At 36.4% G+C, this 18881-nt stretch overlaps 1 protein-coding gene across 1 annotated transcript in view; it reads right to left on the reverse strand.

Moving 5' to 3' along the window:
* Nucleotides 1-16960: 16960 nt before the first annotated feature.
* The window catches only part of KCNH1 (potassium voltage-gated channel subfamily H member 1), a 1297290-nt gene continuing 1295369 nt past the window's right edge, over nt 16961-18881 (reverse strand). The window contains 1 exon segment of the mRNA XM_078649724.1: nt 16961-17797. Coding sequence (XP_078505850.1) covers nt 16961-17797 — 837 coding nt within the window.

Genomic DNA, 18881 nt, shown 5'->3' on the forward strand with positions numbered 1-18881 from the left:
CTCCTTCTCTAGTAGATGAGTTTTGGCCTGCAATTGCCCCTCTAATGCACCTTCCAACTGTCAATAGTTTACCTTGATGAGAAGAACTTACACGTAGATACATCTAGAGGAGATTATACATTGAATGTTTATTCCAAGTTGCTTTATGAATATCTTGACATTATGGATGCTAGGTACAGTTATGTGTGCGTGCAATTGTCTGCCTGTACAGCAGATGGTTATTACATATCATCATATTCCCCTGACTTATTGTGTGTCTTGCAGTTTGTTGACAAATCTTTTCTATGGAAAGGGACATCTCCAATATTATTATTATGACTTAGGTGCCCATGCATCAACATAGATAGCGATTCTTTAATTGCGTTATTATGGAATCGCATTTAAAGAATCGCTATTGACTATGCATGAAGGAATCGCAAATACATTTGCAACTCCTACAAATTCCTTAATTGGGACTCGCAAATTGCGAGTCAAAATTAAGGAATTGATTCCCATTCATTCCTATGGGCCCATAGGAATTGCATGCGCAATTTGCGAGTACCCAATAGGTACTCACAAATTGCGCAGGCAATTTCAAGGGTGCAAGGGTTCCAAAATGATACCCTGATGCACCCCTGAAATTAAAATGTATCCACATGTTGCGCAAACACATGCCCCAAGGGCATGAGTGTGTGTGTAACATGTGACTTTGAAAAATGCACTTTAGTGCATTTTTCAAAGAAATCGAAATTACCATCAACTTTAGATTGACGGTAATTTGCGATTCATATTTGCGAAATAGCAAAAAAAAAATGCTTCATGCATTGCATTTACGGAATAGCAATTTGCGATTCCTGAATTGCAATTGCAATTTAAGTAATCGCAAATTTAGCAATTCCTTAAATTGCGATTTTTGCATTTGGGATGATGCATCCCAAATGTAAAAATACCGGTTGCAAAGGGGCAGATTCTGTGAATCTGCCCGTTTGCCACCAGTTTTTAGGTTGATGCATGGGGTCTCAAGTCTTTTCAGAAATTCCTTTATTGAAATATTTGAATCGTCAACCTGATGCCAGAACACTGGATATACTTAGACATTTCATTGAACCCACCATTACATTAGATACTGCTTATGCACTTAAACACAATTTGACATGTATTGACAGATGTTGAGATGACATTTATAGACTCAGTAGGAGATAAGAGAAGAATTATTATGGCTAGAGCAGTAAATCATATGAGTGCTCCAACATTGGCTAAAGAAGAGCTTGAGCATACGGTAGCTGGGAATGTAGCTGCATTAGCAGTAGATTAGCAACTTCATGGGAAACTATGTGTATATACTATAAAATGTAATTTTTATACTTATGTTGTAGATAGGAGTGAATGTGACCACAATTTTGAAACCAGTGGGAATTTGGAATATGCTTAGATGGACCAGATCTTTCATTACAGGAGTCTACTAAATTTGTGGGAAGAATGCTTATTATAGGTTACTCAGTAGATCATATGGAACATGTTACATGGGATGGTTTTTCCAAAAACCTATCATGTGGGACATCTTGATGACCCAACAATGGAAAGGGTTAGAACCAAAAGGTGCATGGGACGCAATAGGGAATGGATTTTTTTCTGTAGGCAGATGGTTTGGAGTGAAATTGTTGGAAGCATTTTCAGACACTTAGTGACAATTGCTCTCTGTTGATTAAACCTGTTTGTAATTTATGAAGGTTACCAACGTGCACAGGTGAAAAGGGGGTGAAGAGAAAGAGAGCAGACATAGAATTAGAAAACAAAACAAAATAAATACTATAATGACATGACGTTATTGGCGGAATCCAGATGCAAGATGTTGAAAATACCTAGATTGTGATTTATCCATCTGCTAAGAGATACTTATCTTAATGTGACGGTTTGAATAGTCATCAGAGGGGAGATTGAAGCAGCGTAATTTTGGCTGTACCCTTACACGTCACAAAGACCCAATATATATGTGCACCTAGCTCATGTACTCTGTGTGTCCTAATGACTTTAATGTGCTGCAATTGTTATCATTATTGAAGTGCATTCACTGTAGGATTAGATACTCATAAATACACTGTCTAATTAAATTTATTAAATGACATTTATTGTTTAGGTGATTTAATAAACCCATCCTCACATTATTAGAATGTATTTACTTTAGAAACAAAAAGGATTTATGTAATGTGTGCACTAATGTTTCATATTTGCATTTATATTGTAGTTCTCAGTCACATTTATACATGTGTACTCAAGTTATTTTATCTTTATGTAATGTTTTCCATTAATTTGTATTTGAAAGTGCACACGTATATTGAATGTGCACCACTGATTTAATACTTTAAATTGCCATGACTAGGCCCGTATCTCTTTCTGCATAAAATACTGTTCTAGCTTCTGATTCCATGTCTTTTCCTTGCAGGTACATTCAGATGGTTTGTGAATAAATATAACACTGTATTAGTGATAGAGAGATAGCCTGAGAAAATTATTTTGACAAAGAACATGGCAGCCGAGGCATTAACTGACTCTTTCCATTCATTAATGTTGCAAGGAGCTGCAGGTACCCAAGGGCAACATTATTCCCAAATTTAGCCTGGGAAATTTAGTAAATGTTGCAGTTCACAACATAAGAAAGGAAAGGACAATGGAGCCACTTATGGCTAGAATAAGAGGTGTTAGGCAGAAGATTCAAGTGGTAATAAATGGTGTTTTCACAGGTCGTTGGGGGCCACTATTTATTTGGACTTTGAGAGGTGCAGACCTCTATGCTTCCCCTCTGGACTCTTTGCTGGCACCTTCCTATAGTTTTCTTATTTTCTCCTATTAAACTGAACCATCATGTTTAGTTTTCACCTGAAATTAGATGATTTTCGACTATACTCATGTATAGGAGAGCTAATCAAAAACTGTTCTCTGAGCATCAAATGTTGTTATTATTTTTTGTATTGCTTGTTTGCCTTATCCTGGAATGCCTGAACTTCTTTAGGAGGTTGGGTTATCCAGTCGTTATTCTGTATCTTTATAGCATGGTTAGAGATTCATATACCTTAACCTCATTGCTAACTTGTAATAAATCTTCTTAACTATGGTCACTGATTCCCAGTCCTTTTTGTGTAGCCAAATGGGTTGCACTATAAATTATGAATTTGTTTTATTAAATGCTAACTCCCTTTACCTCTCATTCAGTGAAAAAGGTCTATCGAATAACCAATGGTAAGAGGGTTGGCTCAACGCTCATTACCCAAAAGGTTTTGCTTTAAATCTGATTTAATCCTTTTCAGCATTCTTAATCCGTTATCACAATGCAAACAATGATCTAGCTCAATTTTGTAGCGGCGTTGTGCTTCAAACAGATGTGATTTTTTTTGGTTATGATGAATCTAAAGATTTATGTGGAACTGAATGTATATGATCTTGTTTGTTGTTCAGTCTGTACAAGGTTTCTCATATTGAAATGGCACATGTCATATTTCTGTCACTGCACATCTATGTAATTACCAAAATCCGACCAGTTTATTCAAACATTTGATTTGATTAATGGGGGTATATGTTGAGAAACACGGCAGTGTTTTTTCCTACCAAAACCTGTTTAAAAAGTAGAGACTAACTGTAACATTATAAGTGACTGGAGTCAAACAAGCTAAATAACATGCTGCAAAAGATTATTATTTTTGTATCTAAATTTAGAATCAAAATTTGTGTTCTCTATATATGTGAAAATACTCTAACACTTTGGATAAAACTATTCGCTGCACAGAATGTTAACAGGTTTGTGTGCAAGGTAAACTTGGTTTCTTTTATTAGTGCTTCTTTTGGAGTTAGTGGGAATTCATACTTTCTCATACTTTTAGATAGGCCTGTCAGTAGATATTCTTAATATGATCATAGGAAAGCAAAAACAATGCTAGCTATTACCTTGTCCGTTTTCCCTATTGTTCATTTTTACAGTTGTATTAAAATATCCACTAATTTAGCCCCTTTTACGTCCGACATTTTAAAAAAAATTACTAGACTTTTTTGTGGACTTTTGAAAGCATGATGCAGTCTAGTGGTACACCAGGCATATTATTGCCATTCATTTTAACTTAAGCTCACTGAAGAGTGAAGCATATTGGCAAATTGAAGCATAACAAAACAAGCCTTTGACACATTATTTTTATAGGAACAGAAGACCATTAAAGATCAAGATAAACTGAACATCTATTGGCAGCATCAAACTAAAGAACAAACAGAACTCCGCAACAATATTTAAGAAGCGTGAATACAATTACTGTAATTTAGACATCTGCTGGCAAGCGTGTGTTTTCATTTTCCAAAATAGCCACAGGGAGTTGCACATGCTTGAGTAAATTTTGCTCTTGAAATCCATTTGTGAAAGAAACAATTAGAAAAATGGTACGTTCTGGTGAGAACTGTATATCTGAAATATGCATCTCTTTTTCCTACCTGGAACTTTTTCTTTGCTTAAAGACATCTTTAACCGGAGCTCATGTTAAGGCAATCCATGGCTGTAAATCCTACCTTAGACTTGTGACTGTCTCTCCCTCAAATTAAATAGTATTCATCAGCACGTCCAGCAAGGTTAAGCTTTGTGCTCCACCAAGCTACCATAAGAAGACCCAAGGGATACCTTTGAGAACCTGGGCTAATCTAAGTTTGTGAATAGCAAGATTTGGGTTTTGTGGACATTTGATTAGAACACATTAAGAATTTCTATTTCTCTTCACTTCCACTTCAAAATTGCCGTGTGTGTGGTGTCAATAAATAATGACGCAATCAATGTTCATTTATAAAATAGTTTATTACTATAATAAATAAAATTTAACTTTTTTTTACAAATATTTGTGCTTGTTTAGAAACGTGGATCAGGGAACTTTAACTATGAATGTGGCTGCAATTAGTGTGGGATTTCCCACAACAGGTGATTCATCGCTACTGGCAGCTTCTTGGCTGACCACAAAAATATTATCTCCTCATTTGTAATTTATTTGTATTCATGCCTGTTTGTACATACCATGGTGACAAATGCGTGTGTGGCTCTGTTGGTGGACTTTGACTAGACAATAAACAAATAGTACAGTACACAGTTCCAAGTGCCACAGTACCTGCATTCTGATAAAGAGTTCATGCAGTGGTGGCCAAAGATTAATCACAGTTTGTAACAGATGTACAAATACTGATTGTACAGTACATGTATACAGAGAAACTTATCACACATACGATTACATTTCTTTCATTTATATCCCGAATCGTTATGCTATCAACGGATTTTGTTTTGTTTCATTTCGTGATACATCCATTTCTTTCGGATGTATGACGTTACAACGCATACTTTTACTCCGCGTACCATTACAACGCGGTATTTACAACGAATACCGTTACAACGCATAGCGCTTTGGGGTGCTGGATAGTGGTAAGTATAATTTACTATTCTAACTCCAGTCCCCGTGGACCCTAGGGAAGGTGTTGGATAGTAAATTAAACTTACCTCTTATCCTAGAGCGCCCCCCAGCGCAATGCGTTGTAATGCCATGCGTTGTAATGCCCGCGTTGTAATGGTAGTGCGGAGTAAAAGTTGCGTCGTAACGGGTGTATACCATTTCTTTCATCACATCAGGTATAGGGTTAGAAAAAACTTCTGTTTCAAGAGAATCTATACTCTTGCAGATAATGTTTTGATCAATTTCAGCATTTACACTGGGAGAAACCATCAGATAATGTCATACAATACAAAATATCTGTTTAGAACAAAACACGATGACAGAATTTCACATCAAGTAGTTGGGCTGTGATATGTAGTTCTCCCACATAAAACAGAAAAATGTTCAACATGCCTGATCCCTGATGTAGGAAAGTGGTAATCATTTTTGAAGGCATAGAGCTTTAGAAATGGCGTTCAAGACTGAAGGGGTGTCGTTTAGGACTGGAAGTGTGCAGATCTAAATGGCTGCTCCTCATTTAATAGAGTCTCCAATAATTTGCTGAAAATCATCAAATTTGCATGTGGACTGACACTCAATAAGAATCAATGTAATGTAATGAGCTGTGGCTAAGGCAAACTCATCGTCGGAAAATAAAGCCAATTATTTAGCACCATGTATTTGTTATTTGCTTGACATTTGGGAACAAAACGAATATGGTTGCAAACAATGTTGCATATCCCTTCCCATCACACTGCACCATTTAATGCTTCTTTTCCTTTTTAGGAAATGAAACCTACACAGGTGAAAGCTTTTACTGTACAGATACCTTCTGTACTCAACAAAGCAGTCCAGTATCTACACCTGCCTAGTTGCCTTTCGAAAGAAAGCAGTTCAGAGAATGTCATTTCCTATTTTAGTGCATGCTGCCAATTCTCTGGTGCTGATCAAGATTGAGAAAGCTCGTATTAATTTCCGCTGGTTTAGTACTTAAGTAATTTCATTGGAGACCCTAGACTCTAGGAAGTGCATTATGTCAACACTCATAATGAAGATGACTACTCGTTTTTGCAGGGACGTTATTGAAAGATAGGCTACACCTTGCCATGCCCACGCAAACCTGAGAGCATGAGCTGTCAGTGCTCTAATGCCAATCATATTGAAGGTGGTAATTTTTTGTTTCCACTGGTTTCCATCAGGAAGCAATTTAAATCCAGGACCCTGCTTTCTATATCCATTTCACGCAATACTACAGTATTTTCCATTTTGGACTCTTTTGATGTAAATGTTCAGAAATTATAATAAACGTATTGCTGTGGAAGTTTGCTCTCTGTTAGAATGGTTCAGAAGCAAAATTAGAGTTAATATAATTATACATGTATCTTAAATGTGTCTTTAAATATTATCTAGTATCCTGCTCCTTGTTTGCAAAGACTTATGCATATTAGGAACACACTTGAGTTTAAGTACACCATGTTATAATGGGATATTCATGTTTTATTTTAATAAACCGAGCTCAAATATTGTTACTTGTGCACTGTACAGCTTTTAATTGTTATTGCTGTTAAATGTAGAGTGAACTTGGGCTGCATGCTGGGAGAATGCAAAGGTTTGTGTTATTAAACTGTGGCTTTACGATGTATAATAAATATAGATTTCACAGCTCAATCTCAGATAAAATTCTATCAAATAGGCTTTCAGTTATTCCGGGATCATAAGGCTAAATGCTCCATTTTCTATTGCATAATGCTTTTCTCCAAACAAACTATCATTCTGTTAGTTCACATTCTTTTTGGCCAGGCGTCCAACTTCATTACTGATTGATATATCCCTTCCGCCTTAGCCTTGTGTAAATACACAATAATATTTAACTCAGGAGTGCCTTTATATATACCAACTTATTGCCTTTTGCAACCAAAAATATTTTCTGCAGAACAAAAAATAAAAGCTGTCCTGATCCACTGTTAAGACCCTCTATATATTTTTGATTCTTGCAATCAAAATACATAAACATCGCATAATATCTTAGGCATAAACAATTGAAATATCTACAACATGCTGTAATACAAGACAATTCTTCAGCATTGAAGGCTAAAGGTCAAATGAACCCAACTAGAATTGCTAGATCGCCATTTTGTGTTCTGCTGCACACATATTAAAAGAAGTGATAAAAATGAAGCTTGAATTCATGATGGTCCTGGGTCCTTAAACTGGGACACCCGCTTGCAGAGTAAACATTCTGTCATATGCAATGGCATTTCCTTAGGACATGCTCACTCAATACACTCTTGATTAAACATATTTTTTTGCTAAAAAAAAAAAAAAGCATGGCACATCAGTTTTACCCCAGAAAGCCATATGCTTTCTTATCCAATACCACTGGACTTGTCATACTACAGGAAATGGGAACACAACAAGAAGAGGCTGGTGCACAAAATTGCTTTTCAAAATGTCAAAGGCCACTTGTGTAATTTATACAAGTTCTGTTTTCTTCAAATAAGTTCTTCATATATCACAATACATGTCAAATATAACAGTAACATTAAATTGTCAACTTCAGTATCTTGTCTTGGTGCAAAGAACAAAACAACAGTAAATATGGGCTTTAAAGTGAGAGCATGGAATATATTCCAAAGATCGGTCATGTGGTGTTTGAAGACAAGAATATATAGACATCTTAATGTTAAAAGTATACATTTCCTATTTGTAACTAGGAGCTAAGTATATAAAGTCTGCTCTTCTAAAAGTATACCAACGCATCCTAAATGCTGTATCTTAAAACAGTAGTGTTTTGTATCATTCAAACCAGAAGGAAACAGCATCCAACACTGACAACCTGCAGGTTTCCAGAACATGCACAGCTTCTCAGTTTACAGCATATGTTCTGTATCAATTTCACGGATGCCTTTCCTACCTGAATACAGAAAGTATTAGAGACAAAAATATGGAAATTCATATTAAATTTGTAAAACAATCACACAATATTCTTTCTATTTTAAGGTTCATTAGTGATTATGTGGTTCACAAAAAATCTGCCACACTAATTATTAAATATTAATGATCTTAAGTGAAACAAATTTAGAAACAAAGAAATTGAAATTCTATGAAATATTTGTAATTATGATATTGCTATATATTGCATACACATTTTCATTAGCACAGTTTTCATTTTTTTCGAGAAATGCTTCTTATTTTTTGAAGATTTGAAGATAGCTTTTTAGGAGACTTGCAAGAAAAACAGGCTTTGAAAATGAGACAAAAAGTATTATCCTATTATGAATTTAAATAAAGAACTAGATAAAAAATTTAAAAAAGAAAATTCCTAACATAACATTTATCTAAAAATAAACTATCGACTTTTTAAAAATGAAATTTGAATACAAGTTTCCTCTAACAAGAAATAAATGAATAATTTAATCAGCTCATAAAAATAAGTGACATTGATGTGAATGTTATCCTAAAACATCAAGGGAGCATAAACTGATATATCATTTTGGTTTCTTATAAAAGTCACTTCAGGTTCTGGGACGAATACAGTAAGTGTGCACATGGTGGGCTGAATCTGTAAAGCACATTAGGCTTGTGTTAATTGAAACTACTATAGCTATATATAATATAGATCAGTCAAATGAATACTCTTTGTAACTTTACATAAAGCTTTCCATAGTAGGTCTTTGGTATGTGACATTACAAACACCCAATTTTTACTAAAGAAAGCTAAACATGTTATCATAGAAAAACTAAGTAAAATCATGTTTCCATTTGTTGTTAAAAGGTAAAACATAATACCTACCTTCTTTCAGCCAAAAAAAGAAAATATGTTTTCAAGCATTGTGCCAAAGAAGCTGAAAAGTTGTATTAACCTTACTATTAATTTTACCAGAAGGCTCTATGTTATAAAGAGTGCAAAGCTCAAGGCCTGTTTTCTATTTAACAACCTAATGTATTCTGGGAGTTGTAGATATGTTCTCATCAATTAAACCAATCCCAAATAATTGTAACAAAATAGACCAGCTAGGAGCATTGGGTAAAGGGTGACTTCGACTCACTTGGCATCCTTGAAACACAGCCAGGGTATTACTATGGGAGTCAATTGTTTTTGTCCAAACATGATATTAATAGAACTATTTCATTTTGTTTCTTTCTTTTTGTTTTTACATTCTCATTCAAATTCAATGTGAAACAGGCCAAATTGGATGCTCTAATGTATAGCATTACAGGAAGGAAGTTCATTTCCTAGTTAAACAGTTTCACATAGATGTCATAACCTCCTAGCTGATGCTCTCTAATCAGATAAATACACCAGTTCTTCAGATTCATAACTTTCAGAACCTTTCTGCCAGCAGTGCCCCTTGTTAAGTAACTTTAAAAAATGCAGCTAGTCCTTCACATTTGCCCCGAGACTAAATAAAAAAACTGACTGGCTTCTCCAGGACCCAAACTATAATTAAAGGTAACTATTGAAGACAATGTAGAGAAAGTGTTATTATGGTGAACTTGTTCAGTTATCCATAAAAGCTGCAGGTGAAAAACTCAATAAATATATGCTAGGGGGGGAAATCTATTTTTTATTTTACTTGAAACCCTTCTAGTGAGGTATTAAACTAGTTATCACTGTAAATTCAGAACGGTGCCACACTTTTGTGCAACATGAGAGATGGGCATTAGGAATGTTAGATTGATAAACTTGTGGCTTCTCCTCAAAAGAAGAATGGTTCTCTCCTTCAAAATGTTCTGTTTGAGCTGCTTACAAGTGAGATCTGTAAGAACAGAAGAAGGAAAACAGACTTCCCTGTCTGCAGCACTGAATAGTTCTTGAGGGCCTTAAATAGGCCTGTAGTGAGAATTGTGTCCATCTCTGCTTTGAATCTCTGGGTCTAAGATGCTCAGCCAGAGCTAGAGCTACTGGCATTTTGCTGACCTTTAGTGATAAATAGGTATTTGTCTTGCCAGTAAAGATTGCTCGCATTAACAGAGCTTCTGTAGTTGGAGAGTGAAGAATTTTCTAGAGGTGAACAAATTGTTACTTGTTTGGAAGAAAATCAGTGCCTCTCTCTCTCCCATTGACATTTCTCTCCTTTGTCTGGAGTACAAGATGGACCGTGATCTGCAGAAGCAATTTGCTCTGCAGAAAAATCACTTTTACCAGTTGGGACTGGACATTTAGCCGAGGAGCTTTACTGGAATTGTGGGACCCCCGTACAATGGGAAAATGTGGGTTCAAATTAGAGAAACCAGTCCTGAAGATTTCAACACTATTTATCAAAGATCATGTAACAAAATTTCCTGAAGGGGAGCAGAATAATTCTGTTTTAAATATATATGTTGAAACCATTTTGTGTCACAAGCCCCTTATGTGACTGAAAAAAGTCGATTTTACTTAAATTAACACTAATTAATTGTTGCTATAATCTTTGGTCACTAGGTGAGATTTCCTGGACTTTTGTGTTATTTTACACAATAAATTCTTATTTTTGTAATTCTAGGCCTGATGTATCACTGGCAGGTTGCATAGAGGGTATAAATTGCACACTGACCTTTTCCAACCTGTCTAGCATTTTGCAAATGAGACTGTTGTACTTACTACTCAGGCATATCGCAAAATGTATATTCATAAGGAGCCCAAAACCTGCTGTCTCAAGTATAATAATGAGGTAAGTTGAAGTTTGAAACCCTATAGGACATGCAAGAGCTAAATGTTAAGGGACTATTTGAGGGAAATAAATTGGACTACAAATCCTTCTAGTAGCATGTTTGAGAGCCATGACTGAATTTAAAAGTATTTTTTTACATTTGTATAGATATTGGAATTAATCTAATTCTAATGGCTAGACTTGGTGGTTGGTGCTGGACATCTATGGAAGCAGGAAAGGAGAAGTGGCCGTTTGGTTTCTGGTCCGCTGGTAGGTTGTAGTTCCACATGTAGATGCTGTTTACATGGCTATATTACATATTATGAGGAAATCTATACTCATTGATAAAGGATTGACTTGCTTTTTGTGCTAATAGGTGAGATGAAAAGGGGGAGGCAGAGGGGTGAGGACTTCAACTGGGGGTATGCATCTTAGATGAAGTAGGGAAAACGTATTTAGTGAACCTAGACAGGTAGTTTTACAAATGAGACCTCAGCCCCTGCCAGTCACGTTTGAAAGGTCAATATGATGTTTATTGTATTACACTGGAGTGAGAACATTGGAGATATGCAGTCAGGAAGGTGTAAGGAACATTTCAATGATGCAGAGTGCACCTAGGTTGTGTCTGACGATGGGGCTATCCGGGTGCAGAGCATGAAACAAATGCATAAGTTATATATTTTTTTTCTGTGGATGAGTGTTGTCTTGTGGCGAGTGAAAGGTGAACCAGGTTATTGGGACTGGAGGAGTGTGGAGGAGTGTGGAGAATGAGGGGAAGTGGACGATATAGGGGCTTGTTACGATGACGGTCGGAGTTGTCTCCGACCAACACCGCCCCGGACTCGGGACTGACCGACCCCTGGTCGGCTGTTCTGACCGCCTGATTACGATGCGACCGAACACTGTTCACATTTTTCTATGCGAGCTTGTGTTTTGGCTGTAATAGAGGCTCCCATTGAGAAATGGGGGGGGAGGTGTAAAGCCTTACACCTTTGTGGCAGGCACCCCATGGTACCTGCCACACAGTGCATTGATTTACAAGGGGAAGCCCTAGGTACCCCCTCACCCACCAACTGTAGGCCACAGAGGCAACTGGGTCCTGCTAGGGGCCCCCAAAGTCATTTTCCTACAGCCTTTCTGTGTCGGAGGGCAAGGCACGGATAGGAAAATCCTCCGAACGCAGTTGGAATGCTTCCGATTAGTGATCAAATGCTTTCAGACTGACATCGTAATCTGCCCCAAAGTGCGTGAGGGGACAAGGTTAGTAGATACCACAAAGGCACATGGTTACGTAGATACCTAGGTTTTTCTGAGCATGGTTCTGGGCATTTAGATCATTCAAGTTCCAACAGCGCTCAACAATGGTTGATCTTGTATTCCACCACACTTTACTTTAGGTAACCATGTTATTATGCCCAAGAAGTCCTGCTAAAAAAGGGAATAACCACAATCAGACTTGTTGGTTCCAGCATCCCTGACATTGATGGTGTTCTATGGGGACTAGCAATTCTTTATTGCTGGTAGTTTTGAGAAAATAGGGAGATGGGTTCACTTGCCATTTTGAGCAATCATGTTGACTTATAATTCTATATTATTGCTACTTTAATGACATAATTCATGCATTTTACTGAAAACCCCATCATCAATGTTTGTTTAAATTTGTTATCCAGATGAAACCAAGAGTTCAATCTACTGTTACATCAAAGCTATTGAAGAACATTGGATGCAAAGACAGTCATGTCAGGAACTTTTACTGACTTTGAATTGTTTATGCTCTTTGAACTGATGACTTAGGTAGAAAAGTAGTTAAGATATATGATTTCTCTCAGAGTGTCTGGTCCCACTCAGAACTACAAATTTAGCTCCATAATGCATGTTCTGTTTGGCTGTAAAAGGGGTTTCTACTCATAACAGAGTTCATGAAAATCAGAAACTTTAATAGAACAGTAATGAGATCTGGCAAGTGTTCCAACCATTCCCTCACCAAGAAAGAATAGGTACAAATTAGACAATCATGAAAGGCATCACTGTGGTCATTATCAATGGGTGACAAAGGAAAATCAGTATTGCACATATCCAGACCCTTTTATGGAAGAACAAAGGGGTAAAAACACGCTGAGGCAAGAACTTGGGGGTTGTTGGCTTATCAGATTGAGTGCCATTAATATTAACCTTAGTAACACTAATAATAACTTAGTAAAAGGCAGCACTAAACTATACATTGGCAGTTCTAGAGTTAATCCCATTCCCACCTTGGTAGTGTCTGGTCCTCAAATTGCATGCCTCCAATCAATTGAAAATAGTGTAATTGATCATCAAAGAGGCACCTGATAGCTTAATAAGTCAAACCTGCACAGAACATTGCTGATTGATGATGCTTGTACTTCTAAGATTAAAACAACAAACATCATCAAGAAGAGCTGCTAAAATAGAGCAATGATGGCATCCTTCAAACTCTAGGCACCTACAAAATGTGTTGTTATTAGTACTCAGTTCAGAAGGACAAAACATGGGCTAGTCCTGAGTGATTTAAATCTGTGGTCCCTGGTCCTTCCTAATTCTTCATGAAAATCACCAAATTATTATATAGTTTCACATTCTTGTCTGTACATCCAGGAAGAAAACAAAAGTGGATGGATATGAAGAATATACATTTCAGTTTTGCCATATTGTGAGAATGCATTTAGTTTCACGTGGTGGAAACCACGTTTATTTCTGGAAACTCTCTGTTTCCAAGTAATGGCTCAGATGCTGGAATATCATGTTTTCCTTAAAAACGAATAAAGTCCATTTATGAATGGGAACACCTTGGCGGCGGGCAATTAACATACTGGAAAAGTAAGGGTCTTGAAAGCGGGTGGGCATGCACAATACATAACGAATTTCCATACACTGTTTGTCTGAGGCACTTAATGACATTTGAACCTCCTGGAACATTCATACTTGCAATGAATGTTATCTTTCCTCAGGACTAGCCTTTAATAAAATTATAAATGTATTTCTAACCTTCTTAACTTGACCCACATACCATGAATAATCTGTATTATACCAAACAGAAGAACCCTTTAATGCGGAAAACCATGAAGAATGTTTAGCCTGTCAAATAATAATGTAGCTAATATAAACAACAAAAACACTGCTGACATACATTTTGCTCTTATGTAAATGGGTAAGAGTTTTAAAGAAGTTTATGATTACGGCTATGGTAAGTAAGTATAAAGGTTACTGTCAGGGTTACGAATATGGGGTAGATTTTTTGATTATGAGTAAGGTTAGTCCTGGAAGAAATTTATATTACTAAGTGGGTGGAATTTTGAGAAATTGGAGTATTTAGTGATTTGCAATTGTCATGAATTCTCTTTTGCAGTTTTTGGTTGCGCTAAATCATGAAACCTGTACCTCAAGGGAACTAATTTGAGGAGAAAATGTAAAACTGGAACTCAAACTGCAAATAAGAATTTCTGCTAGAAATTGTTTCTTGCTGAATTCTTAAATGTATATTTTTAGTATGTAATGTCCTCGGATCCACTTTTAAGCCAAAATAGCTGGTGAGCATTAATTTTCAAATAATATGCATAATCTTGCTTAATGATTGTGAAAATACTGCATATTTTGCAATAGAAGAATGTATAGTTTTGCTGACCCATAGTTATGGCTGGCATAGTGTTTAAGTTGGAGTAATGTAAAGGTTAGGAAACAGGAGCGGGCATGCATTTTAAGAATTTTGTGACACAGTTAGCTCTACATTATTCTAAGCTCAATGTTAAATAGATTGTGTCAGCCAATATTCATCATCATCTGTTCCCTAATATTGTACTTCCTCATTATCACATTCTTCATTTTAACATAGAGTCCTACAATCATCATTGGAGTCACATCTGTGTGTGTATTGCAGGTAATAAACCATGCAATATCAAAAGGGTTGCTCAAACCTTCAAAACAGGGCATATTTTTTTTTAAGGAAAAGTTTCAAACTTTGAAGCAAATGGGCCCATTAATGTGTAAAACTTCAATTAACTTTGAGTTAAGATTCCCCAACATGTAGTCAGATTTCTGTCCTGTCCTGTCCTGAAATATCAATCAGATCCGTCGCTGTTATTCTCCTCCCCCCATGACAATATAACAAATTTTGGGTCTGATATCAGATAATATTCTGAAAATTGTGAATCTGAAATAAATAGTCTATCTCTGAGAATGTCACAGAAATTGACAGAAGGTTGCAAAGTCATATTTTGAATCACTGCACAAACGCGGAGTATCGAATGCAATTCAGAAAAAAACATATTGCTATTGTATCACAGTCAATTTTCCAACCACATATTTGCAGTGTGTATTGATGAACAATAGACATTACAGCTTTTGTTGACAGTGATGACCTTCACCATATTAAATGGCTGAAATAAAATCGTTCTTAGAAGTCCTTGTCCTTCGCTTGCTTTCTTGGTGATGTTTTATGACGTACAGGAGTTTCAGGTCACTTAAGTCATCAATTGGTACCTTATATGAACAGCCACAAAATCAAATTTGAATATAAAAGCAAGTGTTTTTTTTCCAGATATCTTGAAGGTTTAAACTGATATGCTTTAAAGACCTGTTGAATGGCTTTTTCAATGACACTGTGATATCTGAAAATATAAACTTCAGAGAAATTATTTTATCTTGAGTTAAAAATGTTCAAATACTTCACTAGTATAAGTACAAATATATAGTCTGATTGTCACAATATATGTCCTTGAAAGTTTGGTGAATTTAGGTTTGGGCCCCAAGCTTACATACTGAGGGCAATGAAAACATTTGATTGTTCTATTTTATTTCAATGATTTTATTTCAATTGAAAGTAATAAAGTGCCTCATTCTGAGATACTCAGATTTAAAGGGATTAACAAAAAGAATGTTGGGCAGATCCTGGTATCTGAACTGTGCATTAATCCTACATGTCTGTATTTGGTATCTTTATTTGGTATTTTCCCCTGGAAAATTTTGCAGATCAGACCAGCCTCAAATTTGTAGTTGGGATGTAAAAAAAATTATAACCTGGGTGCTGTAAATTATATCCTGTACATTTTCTTTGATAACAACTTTGGAAATTTGGGATAACATTGCCCTGGAGTTAAAATAGAACGTGCAGTGATGGATTTGCCTTGTTCTTTCTTTTACGGCACAGTAAATCTGAGCCGCTCAGAATGAGGGCCAAAGGGTTGTAGTTAGTGGCTTTAATAACATTGTCTCGGGTTGTATGGAAGACTAAAGGGTTATTTACTGATATGCTTTATTGAACGACTACTGCATTTCTTTTCCATATCAAATACTACTCACTTTGATGTGAAAGATGCTCTTTTAAATGGCTCTCTGAAGCTTCATTATTTTAAGTGGCTTATGCCTTCATTACAAATATACACATGTCATGGCTATGTAACAAGCTCAGAGAAATTGGCATTGCGTGATGCTCACTTCACTTGCTTTATGAATATATATTGTGACAATCAGCATGATTTGCGCAAGTTAATCAAATAGGCAGCAGCAAATATAGATACTAGAAAATGTCCACATCCTGCTGTGTCCATGATAAACTGGGCAATTATTGAGACTAGTTATAGAAAGCGTGCTCCAACAAATGTAAGGTTTATCAATGTTGCAGTCACTAGAGAGTAAATATATTCTGAATAGTGAAAAGAGCGCTAAAAGGCAACTAAGTCCTAAATTAGGAAAATAAATTTAATATTTCTTCTATATTTTTAATTTCAAAATGCAGATGCATACAACGTTCACTTTTCCTACCATCTTGAGATGTGGTTGCAATCTATATTGATTGAATAAACTAGGAGCATGCTGATAAAACTAGTCCCCTTGTACCTCATCAATAAATGCTAAATGTAAAATAATTTATTATCTAGTAAAAACATCTCAGCTTGTTCCAAGTATTTCTTTTTCTGATTCTGGAGACTGAGGCTTTGATATGTCAAACATTTCCTGTGGAGAATGAGAACTTCTAGATGTTAATATCCGTAAAACCTCTGACAGCTGTTTTTCAATGCCAGCTATTTTGGTGTTCAGAGCCTTAATATCTTCTTTCAGTTCATGCTTCACTTCTAGCATAGTGGCCTGAAGTGTTTGCTCTGGGATTGGGTAAAATGAGTACTTGACTTCTTCTAGAACAGGACTTGGCTCCTGAGGACTCCGTGCCTCCCCATCGTCTAAGCGAGGGTCACTTTTTGTGATACCACTATCGCAAGAGTCTGTTTTTTTCAAGGTGACACCTCCTGAAATTTTAGTTCTCTCTGGCAAAGTTTCCATGGATTCTGCTTTGGACACTTTATCCCAGTCTTCAACTCTAACAGGCGCATCTCTGAACCTGGCCCAACCTCTCCGTTTAACAAACTCTCCTCCTGCTTTGACCCCAGCATAGTCTACAGGAGCATGGAGTTTAGCTCGGTCAGACACCCTTGATGTTGAAGCTCTGTGGAACGATATCGGTGTTGCTGGGCTCTCAGTAACCGTGACTAGTCTGGCTTTTATAGAGTTTTGTGCAGAATGCTCCACCAAAACATTACCCTTCTCAAGATCATGGTCATCAGGATCTCTGTTTCTCTCTGCTGCTAGGCGTGCCTCCTTCTGCTGTCGGAATCTTTGAAAAAGCCTACGTACTGGATGGTCAGGTGGAAGAATTAGAGGTGCTTCATCTTTTCTGTTCATCCATTCCTCCTCTTCTCGCTTTACATCACTTATCTTGCGGAATACAATCTAGGAAGGAAACACAAATTAATATTTAACTCATCTGGTATGTCAGAAACAATTACAAAAGGTCTAATATATATTTATACACGGTTTAATAATACAAAAAAAGCTAATCATGAAATTGCAACATTTGTTTGTGCCTAAAATCATGTTCCTTTTATATGATATGTTCCATGGATAATATTGAAGACTGAGAAAGCATGAAAATGTGTATGGGATTCCCTTTGATAAGACCATAAACCTGAATAGGGTAACTCTATTGGCTGTTACCAGTTTGTGAATAACATGTATTTACAATATTTGATAAACGTATCCTTAGTAATAAAACTATAATTATTATCCTTCCTTGATAGTGACTGACAGCATGCTTCATGCTCTCTGCAACACACCCACATTTCAGCTCATATAATGCCTCTTTGTGTTCAGCATAAACTTCCATGGTGAATTGAACCTTTCTAATTCATACAACATCATAACTATATTCTGTTTGGATCACACCCAATACATCTTCACAAGAAAGCACAACCTTAGTAATAGCCTGTATCATATACATTCTGCTAAATAATCCCTCTTTGGCACCTGACCTCTCCCCATTTACTGGACCACACACCACATAGTATCATCCATCGTGCCCAAAGGATCTTTTACGAAGAGCAAACAAACTGGTATCCATCTCCTACACATACTTCAAGAACTGTAGCCTTTAATTTCATGTAAGTCCTAAGAAAGCATCTATTCAGTGGAACTAAAACTTTTCCTTTGTACTTAATGTATGCTATGACATCTAGTTTCTGACTGTAGTTCTGTGACTGTTAGTCTCCATGCACTCTCTGTGAGGTCAGGTGTTATTTGTCAGAGCTAAATTAACCATTGGTTTCCAGTCAATAGGTGGGGATATGACTGCCGTCACTGAAACTGAAGTCTTTCTTAGTTTACAGCATCTGTTTGTTGTCTCTGGAATTGCTGCCACTCTTTTCTAGGGAATATCCATGAGAAGAACAGCAATCAATAGAGCATCCTTTCATTGTCATGGAGTGGAATTTGTGAAATCACATCATTGATATATTTGGCGATATTATTTGAAATGGCA

This window comes from Lissotriton helveticus, chromosome 6, assembly GCF_964261635.1.
Source record: "Lissotriton helveticus chromosome 6, aLisHel1.1, whole genome shotgun sequence".
Lineage (NCBI taxonomy): Eukaryota > Metazoa > Chordata > Amphibia > Caudata > Salamandridae > Lissotriton > Lissotriton helveticus.